Consider the following 18,838-nt stretch of genomic DNA (forward strand, 5'->3'; position numbering starts at 1 on the left):
GAGCTTCAAGCTTTTTGTCCAGCCCTAGTTTGGTCCCCCAAGCAGCTCAAATCTGCAAGCAATACCTCCAAGTGTTAGCATTGGCATGGTACAGTGAAGTAGTTAGTGGCCTAGTAACGGCTGTGCAGCAGCAAGAGAATCAGATAGTTGGAGTAACGAATACACATGCCATGTAATAAAATATGCCTTGGTGGCTCAGTCCAAATCTATCTATATCCATAACTGTCTATTCTAGTTATATCAATATCTTCTAGGAGTGTATGCTATACCTGTATTGTATATATCTATATCTATATCAATACAATGGTAAGTAATCAAGCATTTTGCAATATTACAAGTATCCTCCGCCGTCTAGAAGAAGGCCCGACAAATTGCATCTACTGCTTTGGGGACCTTTTTGGGTAACAAAGATTGACATACAATATGTGGCGAAGGAGTCAAGAACAATGGTGAGAAGGACAACGAGAGGGTCCTAGCCCTCCAACCTTTAGGAACTTATGACATTTCGAAATGATGGGTTGAAAAGCACAGGCAGACATGAGGGCAAAGAGGGGTGGGCCAAGGTATATGTCAGGGAAGGAGGAAACGGATCAATTATGATACATAACCATGCAATGATTATGTGTCCAAGATTAAAACATTTGTGTTCTGTACTCATAATCGATTAACTATAAACGAAGTATTTTACATGAAATCTGTGATCGAAGTTAAACTTAGGAACACGTGGGCAACTTGCATTATCCAAGAGGGAGTACATAAGAGGTGATTAATATCTGCATTACTATGCAGTAACATAACACAGGAATAGATGACAGTTGGCTTTTGCTGCTTATATAATTCTATTGGGCAAACGAGCTGTGAGCCACAGCAGGCCTGCAACTCAGCATCACCTGATAACTGCCAAACAAATGTTTTTAGTGAACAAATCATACACAACAATGCACTCCATGAATGGTACACAGGATAACATCAGGTCGAATTATTCAAGATATACCTAACATGATTCAAGTAAACCTAAGTAATGGAACATTAAATATCTAAGGACGTGAAAAAACAGAAATGAATATGTACAGCTGGGCCATTACATGGAGGTGACAATCAGGAGCATCCCATATTAGCCAAACCAATTTAGACCAAGTTGGTTAGAAGTCGGTGGTAGTTTTACTGGTTTCTGCCATGTTTGAGAATTTTTTCACCTTTGTTCGGACGGCCACCAACTTCCTAGTAGCAGAGCAAACAAGGTGGACCTGATCTATCAACACTTACTCTGCCCGTCATGTGATCATGTTAGAACACAGGCTACTCGAATGAACGCGTAACTAAGTGTTGCCTCCTTTCACTGAAGCTGAGATCTGCTGCTGCTTTCAGGCCAATGGAAGCTCGGCGCATTGTTATATTGTGTCAAATCGCAAGATATGGTCTCCACCTAGAAGGCAAACAAAATTTAAGAAAAATAAACATTAGTTCATCAGAATTTACTAAGACCAGTAAGAACTTACTAAGACCAGTAAGACCAGTAAAAACGGAGGGAGCAGTAGCATAAATGATAAAATCCCGAAGAAGAATACGGTTCAGCCCAGCTTGGACGCCATGTGCGAATTTGCGACTATTTTGGAATGAGAACAAAGTTTCAATGTTCTGAACATCTCTTTAAAACGGAATATATTTTAAAATTCTGCACATTTTATAAAAATTTGAGTTCGATTTTTTATGATATTATATGAACTTTATTGAAAATTTTGAATTTACGAAAAAAGAGGAAGAAAGAAAAGTAAACTTGATAGAAAAAAACAAAAGAAATATGAATGAAAAAGTGAAAGAAACTGAAAAAGAAAAATAGAAACATAACAGAAAAAGGATTCAGGCCTAGTTGGGCATCATGTGCGAATCTGTGACTATTTTGCGCTCGATGCGATAAATAGGGTTTTCCCACCTGTGTGGGTACAAAAATAACTAGGCTGGCTTTGCTGGGCCACACTGTAGGCGACCCATGTACGAAATTCTGTCTTTTTATTTTCTAGTACAGGCATGGACAAATATTTAATACCACCTCAAACAGAAAAAAATCTTTTCGACGGTGAACGGATAAAAAAATCGAAAAAACGCACCTTGATTTATTAATATTAATTAATATTAATAATTATAATTATAATTATATATATTATTATTATTATTATATTATTAGTAAGAAAGTAAGAAATATAGAAATGAAGTTTTGCCTTTTGATTGTAAGCAATTTTTTTAGTGGTATGTAACAAGGTTGAGGCGGGTGGACGGGACGAGTGGTATTTTCGGCCCGCTCCTGTAAACAAGGTATACATTGAACGAGTCGAGTTGTATATTTCGCCCCGAATGCTTTTGGCTCGGTAAACTGAACAAGCTAAGTTGTATATTTCGGCCTGAAGTTTGACCGGTCCAGCTCGGTTGGCCCAAAAAAATCATGGTCGGCACGGCCTTGACTCGTCAGCCCCCATGGCGAACCACCGTGCCCCCGAGCACCGCCGCATCACCATTGTCCTACACCATGTTTCAAGACGACGATGGCCCGAGCTTCAACAACAATTCCAGGCTTGCAGTCCTGGATGACAAGGGTTGGTTCTCCTCAACCGATGGCCTCACGGCACCAGAAGAAGACTGACGCTCGAGCACGACGGCAACCTCAGAATGCACAGCCTGGACGCGTCGAGTGGAAGATGGGTGGTCACATGGCAAGCCATACTGCAGATGCACTATGTGCATGGCCTATGTGGGAAGAAGGGGTTCTTCGAGTACTCGCCGAGACTCCGCTGCTCGTGTCCTCCTGGATTCGAGATGGTTAATCCAAACGTGTGGAGCAAAGGCTGCAGGCCGACGTTCAGCTACAACTGTGGTCAAGACAGGTACAGCTTCATCCAGATCCCTCAAACCGATTTCTACGACTTTGATCTTGGCGTCAACGACTCCATCTCGTTTGAAGAGTGTAGAAACATCTGCTTGGGCATGTGCTCTTGCATCGCTTTCTCTTACCGGCTGACCGGAACCGGCGTTTGTTACCCTAAAGGCCTGCTGTTCAATGGCTACAAGTCGCCTGCATTCCCAGGAAGTGTCTATCTTGAAGTGCCCCTCACTGCTGACATTCAGATTCAGGTCTCTGAATCACCACAATCAGCTCTCACATGCTCCCATGTTGGTCCCAAGACTAGGCATGAACCTTCAGATCACATGGACAGATGGCTATATTTCTATTTATGTCCTGGATTGTTAGGAGCCCTGGAGCTCATTCTCATCTTGACGACATGGTGGTTCCTTTCCAGGAAGAATGGCAATGTGCAAGATTCAACACAGGGAGGTTATGCGGTGTTAAGAAATCAGTTCAGGAGATTTACTTACCAAGAGCTACAGCAAGCAACTGGAAGGTTCAGAGAAGAAGTTGGAAGAGGTGGCTCTGGGATTGTGTACAGAGGATTGCTAAAAGATAAGAGGGTCATCGCGGTGAAGAATCTCATGGATGTCACCAAACACGAAGAGGAATTCTGGGCAGAGACGAATGTGATCGGGAGGATCAATCACATGAACCTGGTTCGCACATGGGGATTCTGCTCACAAGGCAAACACAGGCTGCTGGTATATGAATTTGTGGAGAATGAGTCACTGGACAGGCACCTGTTCAGCGCGGAAAGATTGCTCACGTGGAGCGAGCGTTTCCATATCGCCTTGGGATCGGCGAGGGCCCTGGCTTATCTCCACCACGAGTGCCTTGAGTGGGTTCTACACTGTGACGTGAAGCCTGAGAACATACTCTTGACCCGAGATTTTGAAGCCAAGATAGCAGACTTTGGGTTAGCAAAGCTGTATAAAAGAGATGGATCCAGTTTCAACTTCTCACATATGCGAGGAACAGCCGGTTATATGGCCCCGGAATGGGCGATGAATCTGCCAATCAATGCCAAGGTCGACGTCTATAGCTTCGGAGTGGTGCTCCTAGAACTGGTGGCTGGGAGGAGGATTTCCAGCTGCACAAAGGATGACAAAGTTATCAAACTGAAACAATTTGTCCGGGGTGTGAAGGAAGCTTTAGTTACCGGGGATGCTGCGAGTATAGTGGATGCGAAGCTTCATAGGCAGTTCCACACCGATCAGGCGATAATTATGATGACGGCTGCTGTATCGTGCCTCGCAGAAGAAAGAAGCAAGAGACCAACCATGAATGAAGTTGTAAAATCTCTCTTGCATTGCGAGGGATGAAGGCATTCGATCCGCGTAATTAACACAGTTGCAAACAGTGGGGGACCAAAAGATAGTGAGAAACTGAGAACATCGACCTGAATATATAAATGTGTTTTTGCTTCTGTGTGACCTTTCTCACATTGCTACCAGATTTCCTGACTTAAATGGCGAAACAGGATATCTTGTATATGATTGAGTCAAGAGCTGTTTGTTTATTGGCTCTGTCCACTCATTTGATACTTTGTTGTCATTCAACTACTTTGAATTTTGCTTGTTATTCTCTGGACGTACAACGCTTGATGGTAAAATTTCCCTACTAATGGGACTCGTTTAAACGGTAAACATCGATCATAATTCAGAAAATAAACACAAGATGGAGTGGCATATATACTCTCTCCGTCCCAAAACACAAGATGAACTGAGTTTGAAATTTGAACTAAAGCGTCGACATTATCTTGGGAGGCAGGGGATACCTACTAACATGTACTACTCTCTGATGGATGGCCTGGACATACAATCAGTTCGTCCTGTTGTATGATGAACTTGCTGGTGATGGTCACACATGCTAAGGGGTCACCTATGCATCAGTTGCTTCGACAGAAAAAGAAACCCAGTTCCATTCCACTGGGTCTGATGTATGGAGAGGGCCGGTGGCGAGCAAACCTGGCCAGCATGGGCCATTCCACCCAACGTGGTCAAACCTCCTTGGCACATAGCTAAAACACGAGAGATAATTGCACACAAGAAGCAATCATACACAACAATGCACTCCATGAATGGTACACAGGATAACATCAGGTCGAATTATTCAAGATATACCTAACATGATTCAAGTAAACCTAAGTAATGGAACATCAAATATCTAAGGACGCGAAAAAAACAGAAATGAATACGTACAGCTGGGCCATCACATGGAGGTGACAATCAGGGGCATCCCATATTAGCCAAACCAATTTAGACCAAGTTGGTTAGAAGTCGGTGGTAGTTTTACTGGTTTCTGCCATGTTTGAGAATTTTTTCACCGTTGTTCGGGCGGCCACCAACTTCCTAGTGGCAGAGCAAACAAGGTCGGACCTGAACTATCAATACTTACTCTGCCCGTCATGTGATCATGTTAGAACACAGGCTACTCGAATGAACGCATAACTAAGTGTTGCCTCCTTTCACTGAAGCTGAGATCTGCTGCTGCTTTCAGGCCAATGGAAGCTTGGCGCATTGTTGTATTGTGTCAAATCGAAAGATATGGTCTCCACCTAGAAGGCAAACAAATTTTAAGAAAAATAAGCATTAGTTTATCTGAATTTACTGAGACCAGTAAGAACAGACAGGGGTACTCGAAAGGGTATATTTGAGCTTACTCCGTATGGGAAGGTATCTGGTGCACCACTAGATGTTAATGGCCATCCCTCATTTACTTGATCTTCCTGAACCTAATGGGGAAAAACTTCAATGTTAATCATCAAGAACTATATGAAGAAAAAAAATTACTAGTCAAATGTGTGGACCTAGTAACAATACATACATTTGCGCTTTCTGTTATGCTGTCAGTTGCGGTGACCGTTGTGCATAGGTTGTTCGCAGTGGCATTCCTCCTCTTGTTATAGGCCCTTTTAGTTTTCTTCTTCAGGGTATCAAGAACTGTTGGTGTCGTCAGTTTCTTCTTGCGAGAACGTTTTGACTGACCTTGCATGAGATCCCAGCCCTTCGTACTAAGAGAAATGGGTAATGCATCATCAGTAAAATCCTCATTCACTGGATTATATGCAAAGTTGGCAGTTGAAACTTGGCTGTCAACCCTTTGATCTCTCAGTGACTTCTCATAAGAAATCACTTTATCCCTGATCTCCCTCATGACTGACAAAGCATAATCTTTTGATTCTGAGTTCACAGAACCCAGTTCCACAACTTCTGCAAAGTATTGGTGGCCTAGTTTGTAGAGATCATCATAACCTCCCAATTCCTGACTACTTAATGAGACGTCCCGGGACATGGAAGAACAAGTTAGTTTACAATCCTTGCACCAGCGATGAATGATGTATTTTGATGGAATCATCGGTACAAGCTCCTGCCTCAGTACAGTGAGAGCATGTCTGCACAATATACCTTTAAATTGAAACAAGCGGCAGAAGCACCATATGTCATCTTCAGCATTGTCATAAGCAACTTTGTAGTCCACCTTTGTTTGATTTACATGCTCTGATACTATGTATGTAACTACTGAATCACTCCGATCAAGTATACTATAATTGCAGTGAAATGAACGCCCTAATTCATTCAAGAAAGTTTGAAATATCTCCATTGTGTACATCTTTGCTGCTTGCTCCTCCACAGGCAATCCAGTCATCAACTGTGGCCTCATCTGAGACGAGTGCAAATCCTCATAGGTTTCCTTTTCTAACTTAGTTCTAACAGCTGCCTCATACTGCTCAACAAACATTTTCACAGATGTATCAGACGTCAACCACCCATCAAAATAGTCAGTTGCACTGTCAGTTCTGTCTGTGACGGACATTCCCGCCCAAAAAAAATCCTTCACATAAGCAGGAGCCCACTGTGCCCTGACCTCGTATAATTTGGACAGCCATTCATTTCCCTCCAACTGAAATTGATGCGTCATTTCTTGCCACTCTTTGTCAAAATCAAGAGTAGTAACTGAGTCATAGGCCAATGTGCTGAAAGTAGAAATCACTTCATCCTTCTTTTCCATTCCGGCCAACTTCTCAGGAAGCTCATTTAAAATGTGCCGAAGGCAAAAGCGGTGCCGTGAATTGGGGAAAACCTTTTTAACAGCTATTGCAACATCATGACAATAGTTGGTAATTATTGAAGGTGGTGACGTGGCATTCATGCATCTTAACCATGTATCAAAAAGCCACACGTAAGCTCCAAGAGATCTACCAGCAAGCAAACCACACCCTAGTAACAGTGGTTGAGCGTGGTGGTTAGTGCCCACAAATGACACAAACTGTATATCATACTGATCGCTGAAGTTTGTGACATTAATAGCAACCACATCACCAAAGTAATTGTAAGAACTACGTGATTTGGCATCAGCCCAGAAGACATTCCTTAGCTGTCCTTGCTCATTCATGTCTAAACTGTGAAAGAAACACGGGTTTCGGTCTTGCATGTCGTTGAAAAAACTCACTAATGCCTCTAAATCTCCTTCAGCAAGCTTCAGTTTCCTATTTCTGTCTATCTTGGTCTTGATTTCAATCTGGGCAGATGAAGGTATGCCACTATCTCCAAAACTACTAGAATGTCCAACAACTGAGCTACTCTGTGGCGCCTCAGACAAACGAGGTGGATTTAGAGAGAAAGGGATGTTCTCTAGATGCTTCTTATATTTAACCGAACCAGGATCCAGTGGATGGTTATGCTCCAACTCGAGAACAATAACTTCCCAGCGATTCTGAAAATGGGCGTCCTTGACAATGATCTTAGCCTTGCAGCCAGTCTTTGTGCCCCGCTTTCTTGCAGGCCTTGTCACACCAGATCTCAGCCTAGATTGCCCTCCTTTAGAGCATATGAAGGTAGAGCGATAGCGGAAACCATCAAAGGTGTTGTTAGACCTCCTTGTGATACCAAAACCAGAGTGGCATCCATATGCGACATAGAACTGAAAGGCGTCTTCCTCTGAGTCGAATACCATCCCCACTTTAGGTATCCATTCTGGATCCATATCAACCGGCTTAAAGACATCGCCCTCAGCAAGGCTTTTCTCCTTGTCACCGTCTTCTTGCACGTCTCCTTCATTGGATGATTCGGTGCTATAGCCTTCCTCTTCCATTGGCCCCAAATAATCTATTCGGCCTGAAAGAAGATGAGCAGTATCATAAACCGTGTATAAATACAGTTGAAAGAAGCATGCTGAGCATTTCTACAGCAGTTTTGGTTCATAAATAATTTTACAACTTTCTTCAATGATTATTACTTCAGAGTACTACTGCCGGCACTCGGTGGCGGAGCTAGGATTTGAAACGAATGTGACATGTGAACATTTCTAGTAATTACCAATATCATATATAAATAGATCAAAAAATGTAGTCTTGCAACATCGAGAAGGTTATTTGTCGAACCGTAAATAAAACTGAACATGTTATGTGTCGATGTAGTGTTGTACAAATAATAATTCCCTGGCTACCTGACTTCAGTCTCTGGATAAATTGAGATCGGGGCTGCTGCACGCCTCCAGTTTCCAGACTCTGGTGAATCCCAAGGAGGGCGAAGGCTAGAGGAGCTGCCGGGCCTGGACAAATTCAGATCTGTGCCAAAAAATCTTGTCAAATTCGATGTAAATATGTCTAAATCAGAGATCAAGTGAGCAACCATGGGGGATGGGGTACCTCTATAGGAAGGAGACGGGCACCACACCTGAGCGGATTGGGCGGCTCCGGCAGTTCGGTTAACAGGGAGGGAGGCTCCGCGTACTGCTGCGCAGTGGTACGCGCCTGCGCGGGCAGCAGCCGCCGGGCGGTGGGAGGGCAGGCAGGCAGGCAGCGGGCGTCAGGGCGGTCCGGCGGTGGCTCCGGGCGGCCGGGCGGGCTGGCTCGGCTGGCGGCGGATCAGTGCGTCTCAGCAGTCACCGTGGACTGGGTTGGCCGGACAAGCAGACGACACCAGCGTAGGCTGTTTGCTGGGCTTCTTTTCTCCCAGGCCCATCTCCTGGTAATTCTCAAAAAAAAAGACCAGCCCAAAATCCCAGGGTGGGCCGCGGCACTCCCTGTTTGTTGGCTTGCTGAAGAAAGAAAGCAACCAACCAACCAAATTCAGAGGAGGGGCTCGCAAGCAAGCAAGGAGGCCAAGAGAGCAAAGGAGGGGCTTATCATCAGCTATGTGGGAGCCGGGCGAGGTAGCGCTTGCTGAGACGGTCGATGGAGATGCCAACGGCGCGTGCTTCGAGCTGGACGACATGCGCAGGCACAGGAGTCACGCAAGGCCTGATGGTGCAAACATTGACGCACTTCAGCAGTGCATGAGGATAGAGGTGTGCCAAGCTACGGGATACGCTAGGCTCCAGCTATGTCGTGGATGAATAAAGAAGGGAGCATCCAGCATCCCTTGCGCGCTATAAAAGGAGGAGGATTGAGCGGTGTCACACACACACACACACACACACAACACCAGACTCCAGAGCATGGCAGCATCCAAGCACCGAAGCCCTCACACTCCTCTGTAGTTGTAGTAGTAGCTAGCTCTAGTTGTAATAAAGCCTTTGAGGCATTGTATTAATCCGTGGTGAAGGTAGGCAAAAGGTAGTTTTCTTTTCTCTTTGTAGTCCCTTCAGGGTCTCTCGAAAGGGAAATCCATATGTAAATTATGTTGTCAAAATGAAGTAGTTTCGTGTTTCACTTGGTCTTTCTATTATGAATTTATGAGATAAGTTCTTACGCTAGGGATCCAATAGGAGAAACCTCTGCCGGTAATTCTCTGTTTAGCCTGTGTGGCGTCTGTTGAGAATCTTGTGGCCGTAGAGAAGTGTTCCCTTCTAGCAAAACTGTCTGGGAAGACGCCCATAAATTCGTAATATAAACATCAACTGAAAGTACTTAGCTGCTTCTGATGCAACATAGTGGTAATACGGAGGGTACTAGGATTAACACAACCGCTGCATACCCGTAGGCTGTCTTGTTGATTTCGCCAACCCGTAAAAGAACCCGCAGAGCATCTAAATAAATTACGTTAATCTCAGATTCACTAATTAAATAATTTTTGATGTTAAATAATTTTGAAATTTTTAATTACCTAAGTTTCATACTAAATAATTTTGTATTTTTGCGTATTAATAAATTTTTAAATTAATTTATATATTTGTGTGTCATGTGTACTTTTTCAAACTTTTCAAAAACTTAAAAGATTGATTTTTAATTTTATTTTTATTCTTGGCATTCGGCCTGCCAGGCTGCAAACACTTTTTGGTAGGTAGGTGATGAGGCACGAACTAGCGAGATGCCAATTCGGGCGTGTAGATGGCCCGATCTTTCACGGCAATACTCGATCAACACCTTGTCTCCCTGTTCCTCCTGGTAACCTCCAAGAACAATTTTCACCTGTGTACAAAAATACACAAACGAAAATAATGACCCCCTTGGATCAGCACGTAGGCGTCGATGTGATGATCAACCCTCTGTCGCTAGTAAATTTCTACGATGGGAAAATCATAAATAATACACAAGATATGGCCGCCCGTAACTCGGACGTTTTTCTGTATATCTCATACTCGAAATAAAACTCCAAACTGATCTCTCTGTTAGATGGACGCCATCCATTTTTATATAACCAACGCATCGCCTAAGGCCCACACCGCCTAGACTCCTAAGTAGTACGTAACTAGTACAACTTGCCATCACGATTTATATGGCACGCAATTAGAAGGAAAACTACTAGCTAACAAGAAGATATACTTCCTATTTTTAAAATAAAACACATACGTACGTAAGGTAAAGGGACTATGAAAAAAAGACTATTCTCCATGCAATTAGGACCCAACATGCAGCTCCATCGTCCCTTTTTTAATCCATCAGGGAGGTGTACGAAAGTTGGGCTGCACCTTGCCACGTATGGGTTCCTCCATAATCTCAAGTTTGTTGCCGTGATGAGCATATGCTTCTTGGAAAGGATCTGACTTCCTTTTATTTATCAAACCAAATTGATATATTGGCTTAATATATGGACGTGGCTCACATGGCTTCTGCGATTCTCCTATATCTCCTTGTGTATGTGCATGTACAAGATTTGTACAAGCACGTCTACACATCAATTTGTTGTCCAAATTACCATCTTGACGTGCACCCATCTTTGCGGCACGAATACCTGGACCGCATAGCAAACGTTCATTGCCATCTCTGCCGGTGTGCAATATATCTGGACAACTTATAATTGTATCAGCATCCTCGAATAGATTCTCCTTGCTCACCTTAGTTGGTTCGAGTTTAGTAGCAGCCGCACTTGATAATATTCTAGACGTTGCAATGTCCGTATCAGTAGGCCTGCAACGGATTTTGAACAAAGGGAGAGATGGCTCGTGGAGAATAAGTTAGCTGCTTCATGTGTGACCAGCCTGCCAACCAGGGACGAGCGAGCAACATAAATGAATACCGGGGGTAGGATTCAAAGTAATGGAGTTTTTTCCTCTCTTTTTTATGGATTTTTTTCACTGTCTTGCATCAGGTTTCTTCGAGTTTTATATGGTTTTATTGGGTTCCATTTTCCTTTTGCACTTTCCCTTTTTTTTTCTTTGCCTTTTTTTCTTTGTTCTTTGTTTTTTTCTTTCTTAATTTTATTTGTATTTTTTGCAACACATGTCAAATATATTCATACACATTTTTATATCTTTTTACACATGTCAAATATTTTCGTACCATTTTTTATTCTTTTGTGTACTTGAGCAACATTTTTTTACACATGTCAAATATTTACATACACATTTTTATTTATTTTTGTATACATGAGCAACATTTTTTACACATGTTTAACATTTTGCAAATACATGATTAGCATCTTTTCAAATATATGTTTTCATGTCTACATTTTTCCTTACACATTGTGTATTTTTGGTATACATCAAACATATTTTTTACATACTTTTAACATTTTAAAATACGTGATCCACATTTTCTCAAATACTTGTTTAAAAAATCAAATATGCGCTAACTTTTTTCAAATATGCATTGATGTTTTTTTGGTATGATACATAACCATTATTGTAAACTATGCGGACATTTTTTTACATTGGATAAATACTCTTTTAAATGCCACAAACATTTTTTTGAACCGTGTGAACATTTTTCTTAAGTAATGTTCGGTACAAGACATTTATTACATGGATATATTTTTTACATTGTACTCCTTACGTAAAGAAATATAAGAGTGTTTAGAGCATTTAGTGATCTAAACGCTCCTATATTTCTTTACTGAGGGAGTATATTATTTTCAAAAAGTACCACTTACATTTTTTTGAAAACACGTAAGAAATTTTTTTAATATCACATACATTTTTTAATGGTAAGAGCATTTCATGTTGAGCGAACATTTTTAAATGTGTGGTACACTTCTAAAAAAGTTAACTAAATTATTTTTTTCATAAATATATGTATTTAGTATTTTCAAAATATACATAAAATATAATGTGCGGTACACGTGAACAGACTTCTGAATCCAGTTGATATATTTGTGCTGAATGTGGTGCCTGAGCTGATCTTGGACCGTAAACTGTTGAAACGAGGTAATCGAGCCCATCTCAAGTGTCAATTCAACGGTTAGCACTTTCTGCAAAAGGCGAGTACCCCGGAAGGACTATGACAACCTACGACGGCGCTATCCATCGACGTAAGCATATGGTGACATGCTTTTGCACAAGACGGCGGAAACGTCAGCATGACGTCCCTTAGACCGACGACCGAGGCACCTGGGATGGGAGCAGAGGAGTGGGCGGGAGGTTCAGGCGCGCGCCGAGTGGGCGACTGAACGAATGGGCCGTGGGTGTGGAGCAACCGTTATGGCATGTGATCGAGTGGCTGGATTAAAAAGGGTGGACAGTCGTTTCTCAAAAAAGAAAAGAAAAAGGTGGACATTGAATAATAAGCTTAGTAAAGTCTAGTTGTTTCTCAAAAAAAAGTAAGATCTTGTTATTCCTTCCGTTCACTTTTGTAAGTCGTTTCAGACAATTCAAAATAGGTTGTTTTACATATTGTCTAAGATGTCTTTAAGGTCTTATAAAAATGAACATAGGGGGTACTAAAAAAAGATGAGTAAAGTCTAATTTTGTACTAAGTGATCTCTCTGGACTCTGATCGAACCCTTCCCCAAGTTATTCTTCTTCTACACTAGTAGAAAACAGGGTTTTGGTCCAGGCCGGGTCAGCCCATTAGTTTCGGTTCAGTCCAGAATCAGGACCAATGGGGGCATTGGTCCCGGTTCGTGAGCCCAGGGGGCCGGCCGGGCCACGTGGGCCATTGGTCCCGATTCATCTGGACCTTTTGGTCCCGGTTGGTGGGATGAACTGGGACCAATGGGCCTCGCTCCTGGCCCACCACCATTGGTCCCGGTTGGTGGCTCGAACCGGGACCAAAGGCTCCCCTTTAGTCCCGGTTCATGTCACCAACCGGAACCAATGAGGTGCCTATATATACCCCTCGCTCGCGAGCAGAGCACCCCAGTGCTCGGTTTTTCTCTGGCCGAGGGGGAGAGGCTTGGTGGTGCTCTAACTTACCTCCTATGCACACAAGGTGTTCGATGAAATGCCCGAGCCACACTACTTAAGCTTTCTCCTCTCCAAGCTCGACCTCCAACCTCCATTTTCCACAATATTTGTCTAGGTTTAGCGGTCCGTCACGCCCCGTCCCCGTCTTCACCGCCGTCGATCACCCGCGCCGAGCTCATCACCGGCACCACCGTGGTGAGCCTCTTGTTCTTATCTTCTTTCTGAAAGAAAAAATATTCTTACTTGTATGTTTACATAGATACTTGTATTATTTTCCTACTTTTATTATTGCAACTTATATAGTGCGATGGTTTTGGTATCCGCCCCTGTCGGCCCTCGTCCTGTCTATGATTCGGATGTGGTATATATATTATCTTTATAACTATTGGTTCATTAATTGTTTATGAAAATTATGCCGACCAACGTGACATAGATTTTATTTATGTAGGATGTATGTGAATCGGAAATGCCAACCGACCCTATTGTCGAGAGGTTAAATTTAGTTGAAGAAGAAAACAATTTGTTGAAGGAAAAAATAAAAAAAATTGAGAGGAGAAGATGATATTGGAGTTGCATGTTGCGGATGTCGTCGATGATCACAAGATCAAGATGGATGCAATGCGCTTGAAGATTAGAAAGATTAGAAAATATGCCATTCATACCGAGGCTTGGTATCATTATGCCGTTGGATCAATTGTTACCTTGGTTGCGATTATGATCGCATTTGTTTTCGCATTGAAATGTTTTACATAGTTTCAATGTATGGTTTAATTAATTAGATGCTCTGGAGAGCTATATGTTGTTAGATGAGAACTATGTATGCATTTTGGTTTTAATGTGATGATGAACTTCTATTAATTTGGACACTTAATTATATATAATGCACGCAGATGAACCGGTAATGGATGTACGGTGACAGACACATCTGCGAGTATATTAAGGGCGTGCATGAGTTTCTCGATGTGGCTGAGGCAAACAAGTAGAATGGTTTTATGTGTTGTTCATGCACTGAATGTGGGAATACGAGGTCTTACTCTAACCGGAAAATTCTTCACTCCCACCTGCTTTACAAGGGTTTCATGCCACACTATAATGTTTGGACGAGGCACGGAGAAATAGGGGTTATGATGGAAGACGGCGAAGAAGAAGAGTACGATGACAACTATGTGCCCCCTGAATACGGTGATGCTGCAACGGGGGGAGCTGGTGAAGATCAAGAGGAACCAGACGATGTGCCCAATGATGCTGCAACGGGTGAAGCTGCTGAAGATCAAGAGGAACCAGACGATGTGCCCGATGATGATGATCTCCACCGGGTCATTATCGATGCAAGGACGCAATGCGAAAGTCAAAAGGAGAAGCTGAAGTTCGATCGCATGTTAGAGGATCACAAAAAAGGGTTATACCCCAATTGCGAAGATGGCAACACAAAGCTCGGTACCGTACTGGAATTGCTACAGTGGAAGGCAGAGAATGCTGTGGCTGACAAAGGATTTGAGAAGCTACTGAAAATATTGAAGAAGAAGCTTCTAAAGGATAACGAATTGCCCGACAGTACATACGTAGCAAAGAAGGTCGTATGCCCTCTAGGATTGGAGGTGGAGAAGATACATGCATGCTCTAATGACTGCATCCTCTACCGCGGTGCATACAAGCATCTGAACGCATGCCCGGTATGCGGTGCATTGCGGTATAAGATCAGACAAGATGACCCTGGTGATGTTGACGGTGAGCCCCCCAGGAAGAGGGTTCCTGCGAAGGTGATGTGGTATGCTCCTATAATACCACGGTTGAAACGTCTGTTCATAAATGAAGAGCATGCCAAGTTGATGCGATGGCACAGTGAGAATCGAAAGAAAGATGGGAAGTTGAGAGCACCCGCTGACGGGTCGCAGTGGAGAAAAATCGAGAGAAAGTACTGGGATGAGTTTGCAAAGGACCCAAGGAATGTATGGTTTGCTTTAAGCGAAGATGGCATTAATCCTTTCGGGGAGCAGAGCAGCAATCACAGCACCTGACCCGTGACTCTATGTATGTATAACCTTCCTCATTGGATGTGCATGAAGCGGAAGTTCATTATGATGCCAGTTCTCATCCAAGGCCCTAAGCAACCAGGCAACGACATTGATGTGTACCTAAGGCCATTAGTTGAAAAACTTTTACAGCTGTGGAATGGAAACGGTGTACGTACGTGGGATGAGCACAGACAGGAGGAATTTAACCTTAAGGCGTTGCTGTTCGTGACCATCAACGATTGACCCGCTCTCAGTAACCTTTCAGGACAGACAAACAAAGAATACCACGCATGCACGCACTGTTTAGATGACACTGAAAGTATATACCTGGACAAATGCAGGAAGAATGTGTACCTGGGCCATCGTCGATTTCTTCCGACCAACCATCAATGTCGAAAGAAAGGCAAGCATTTCAAAGACGAGGCAGATCACCGGAAGAAGCCCGCCATGCGTAGCGGTGATCATGTACTTGCTATGGTCAATGATTTACACTACGTAATCTTTGGAAAGGGTCCCAGTGGACTAGCTGTTCCGAATGACGCTGATGGACACGCACCCATGTGGAAGAAGAAATCTATATTTTGGGACCTACCCTACTGGAAAGACTTAGAGGTCCGCTCTTCAATCGACGTGATGCACGTGACGAAGAACCTTTGCGTGAACCTGCTAGGCTTCTTGGGCGTGTATGGGAAGACAAAAGATACACCTGAGGCACGGGAGGACCTGCAACGTTTGCACGAAAAAGACGGCATGCCTCCGAAGCAGTATAAAGGTCCTGCCAGCTACGCTCTTACGAAAGAAGAGAAAGAAATCTTCTTTGAATGCCTGCTCAGTATGAAGGTCACGACTGGCTTCTCATCGAATATAAAGGGAATAATAAATATGCCAGAGAAAAAGTTTCAGAACCTAAAGTCTCATGACTACCACGTGATTATGACGCAACTGCTTCCGGTTGCATTGAGGGGGCTTCTACCGGAAAACGTCCGATTAGCCATTGTGAAGCTATGTGCATTCCTCAATGCAATCTCTCAGAAGGTGATCGATCCAGAAATCGTACCAAGGCTAAGGAGTGATGTGGCGCAATGTCTTGTCAGTTTCGAGCTGGTGTTCCCACCATCCTTCTTCAATATCATGACGCACGTCCTAGTTCATCTAGTCGACGAGATTGTCATCCTGGGGCCCGTATTTCTACACAATATGTTCCCCTTTAAGAGGTTCATGGGAGTCCTAAAGAAATATGTCCGTAACTGCGCTAGGCCAGAAGGAAGCATCTCCATGGGCCATCAAACAGAGGATGTTATCGGGTTTTGTGTTGACTTCATTCCTGGCCTTAAGAAGATAGGTCTCCCTAAATCGCGGTATGAGGGGAGACTGACTGGAAAAGGCACTCTTGGAAGAGACTCAATAATATGCAGGGACGGATATTCTTGGTCTCAAGCACACTACACAGTTCTACAGAACTCTACCTTGGTGACCCCGTATGTCGATGAACACAAGAACAGTCTGCGCTCCAAACACCCGGAGCGGTACGACAACTGGATTACATGTGAACACATTAGGAATTTCGGCAGTTGGTTGGAAACACGTCTCAGAGGTGACAACACTGTTTGTGATGAGTTGTACTTGTTTTCCAGGGGACCATCTTTGACTGTATTGACTTACAAAGGATACGAGATAAATGGGAATACATTTTACACGATCACCCAAGATCAAAAGAGCACCAACCAAAACAGCGATGTCCGCTTTGATGCAGCAACCGAGAGCGGAAAGGACACATATTATGGTTACATAGTGAACATATGAGAACTTGACTACGGACCTGATTTTAAGGTCCCTTTGTTTAAGTGCAAATGGGTCAATCTGTCAGGCGGCGGGGTACCGGTAGACCCACAGTACGGAATGACAACAATGGATCTGAAAAATCTTGGGTACACTGACGAACTGTTCGTCCTAGCCAATAATGTGGCACATGTTATCTATGTGAAGGACATGTCTACCAAACCGAGAAAAAAAAAGATAAGGAAGCGAATACATCATACGATGAGCCAAAGCGCCACATAGTTCTTTCAGGAAAAAGGAACATCCTGGGAGTGGACGGCAAGACAGACATGTCTGAAGATTATGAAAAGTTTCATGAAATTCCTCCCTTCAATGTCAAGGCTGACCCAAGCATCCTGATAAACAATGAAGATTATCCATGGTTACGGCGCAATAAGCAAATGACACAAGCGAAGAAAAAGTGAAGACTTTCTCCCGCAACTATTATGATGATACCATGCCAACTTTGTAACACACGAACATGCTACCATTGTCCGTTTTGTACATGCACATGCTATGTGGGTGAAATTATGATACCATGCCAACTTTCAACTTTTTCAGAGTTCATTTGAAATGCTTTCATGTCTTATGGTTCGGCCCTCGTAATACCATTATTCAAATTTTAACTATTCAAATTTGAAAACTAATGGCACTAACAGAAAGTTTATAATTTTTTCTAAAACTGATGGCACTAACAAAAAGTTTATAATTTTTCTGACCTAAAAGCAAAAAGAATTAAAAAATGCAAAAAACAAAAGAAAATAAATAATGCAAAAAACAAAAAAAACTGGAAAAAGTAAAGTTAATCACAAACTTGTGATTCAAACAAATTTCAAAGAATTCAAATTTTAACTATTCAAATTTGAAAACTAATGGCACTAACAAAAAGTTTATAATTTTTCTAAAACTAATGGCACTAACAGAAAGTTTATAATTTTGCTCCTCGCCCCTGGCCCATGACCATTAGTCCCGGTTTGTGCCACAAACCGGGACTAAAGGGTTGGTCCTCGTTGCGGGCAGAGTTTAGTCCCACCTCGCCAATCGAAGGGGGCTCACACCGGTTTATAAGTGAAGGAAATATGCCCTAGAGGCAATAATAAAGTTATTATTTATTTCCTTATATCATGATAAATGTTTATTATTCATGCTAGAATTGTATTAACCGGAAACATAATACATGTGTGAATACATAGACAAACAGAGTGTCACTAGTATGCCTCTACTTGACTAGCTCGTTAATCAAAGATGGTTATGTTTCCTAACCATGGACAAAGAGTTGTTATTTGATTAACGGGATCACATCATTAGGTGAATGATCTGATTGACATGACCTATTCTATTAGCTTAGCACCCGATCGTTTAGTATGTTGCTATTGCTTTCTTCATGACTTATACATGTTCCTATGACTATGAGATTATGCAACTCCCGTTTGCCGGAGGAACACTTTGTGTGCTACCAAACGTCACAACGTAACTGGGTGATTGTAAAGGTGCTCTACAGGTGTCTCCAAAGGTACATGTTGGGTTGGCGTATTTTGAGATTATGATTTGTCACTCCGATTGTCGGAGAGGTATCTCTGGGCCCTCTCGGTAATGC

At 42.8% G+C, this 18,838-nt stretch overlaps 1 protein-coding gene and 1 pseudogene across 3 annotated transcripts; one reads left to right on the forward strand and one right to left on the reverse strand.

The window, feature by feature from the left end:
• The first annotated feature begins 2,353 nt into the window (after window positions 1-2,353).
• LOC119329546 lies at window positions 2,354-4,445 on the forward strand (annotated as a pseudogene).
• LOC119329545 (protein FAR1-RELATED SEQUENCE 6-like) lies at window positions 3,790-8,772 on the reverse strand. 3 transcript variants are annotated; one of them, XR_005159598.1, is made up of 7 exons: window positions 8,553-8,772; window positions 8,351-8,471; window positions 5,729-8,019; window positions 5,565-5,636; window positions 5,104-5,459; window positions 4,062-4,138; window positions 3,790-3,992 (listed from the first exon to the last, which is right to left on the reverse strand). XR_005159598.1 is itself a non-coding variant. In XM_037602605.1 (5 exons), the coding sequence occupies exons 3-5, from the start codon at window positions 7,994-7,996 to the stop codon at window positions 5,370-5,372; spliced, it is 2,430 nt and encodes an 809-aa protein (XP_037458502.1). In that variant the 5' UTR covers window positions 7,997-8,019; window positions 8,351-8,471; window positions 8,581-8,772; the 3' UTR covers window positions 4,941-5,369. The 3 variants fall into 3 exon arrangements, 2 of the variants coding, with proteins under 2 accessions (XP_037458502.1, XP_037458501.1); XM_037602605.1 differs by lacking the exons at window positions 3,790-3,992; window positions 4,062-4,138 and having other exon boundaries at window positions 4,941-5,459; window positions 8,581-8,772; XM_037602604.1 differs by lacking the exons at window positions 3,790-3,992; window positions 4,062-4,138 and having other exon boundaries at window positions 4,941-5,459.
• Window positions 8,773-18,838: the final 10,066 nt, after the last annotated feature.

Source organism: Triticum dicoccoides, chromosome 7A, assembly GCF_002162155.2.
Source record: "Triticum dicoccoides isolate Atlit2015 ecotype Zavitan chromosome 7A, WEW_v2.0, whole genome shotgun sequence".
In the NCBI taxonomy this organism is placed as follows: domain Eukaryota; kingdom Viridiplantae; phylum Streptophyta; class Magnoliopsida; order Poales; family Poaceae; genus Triticum; species Triticum dicoccoides.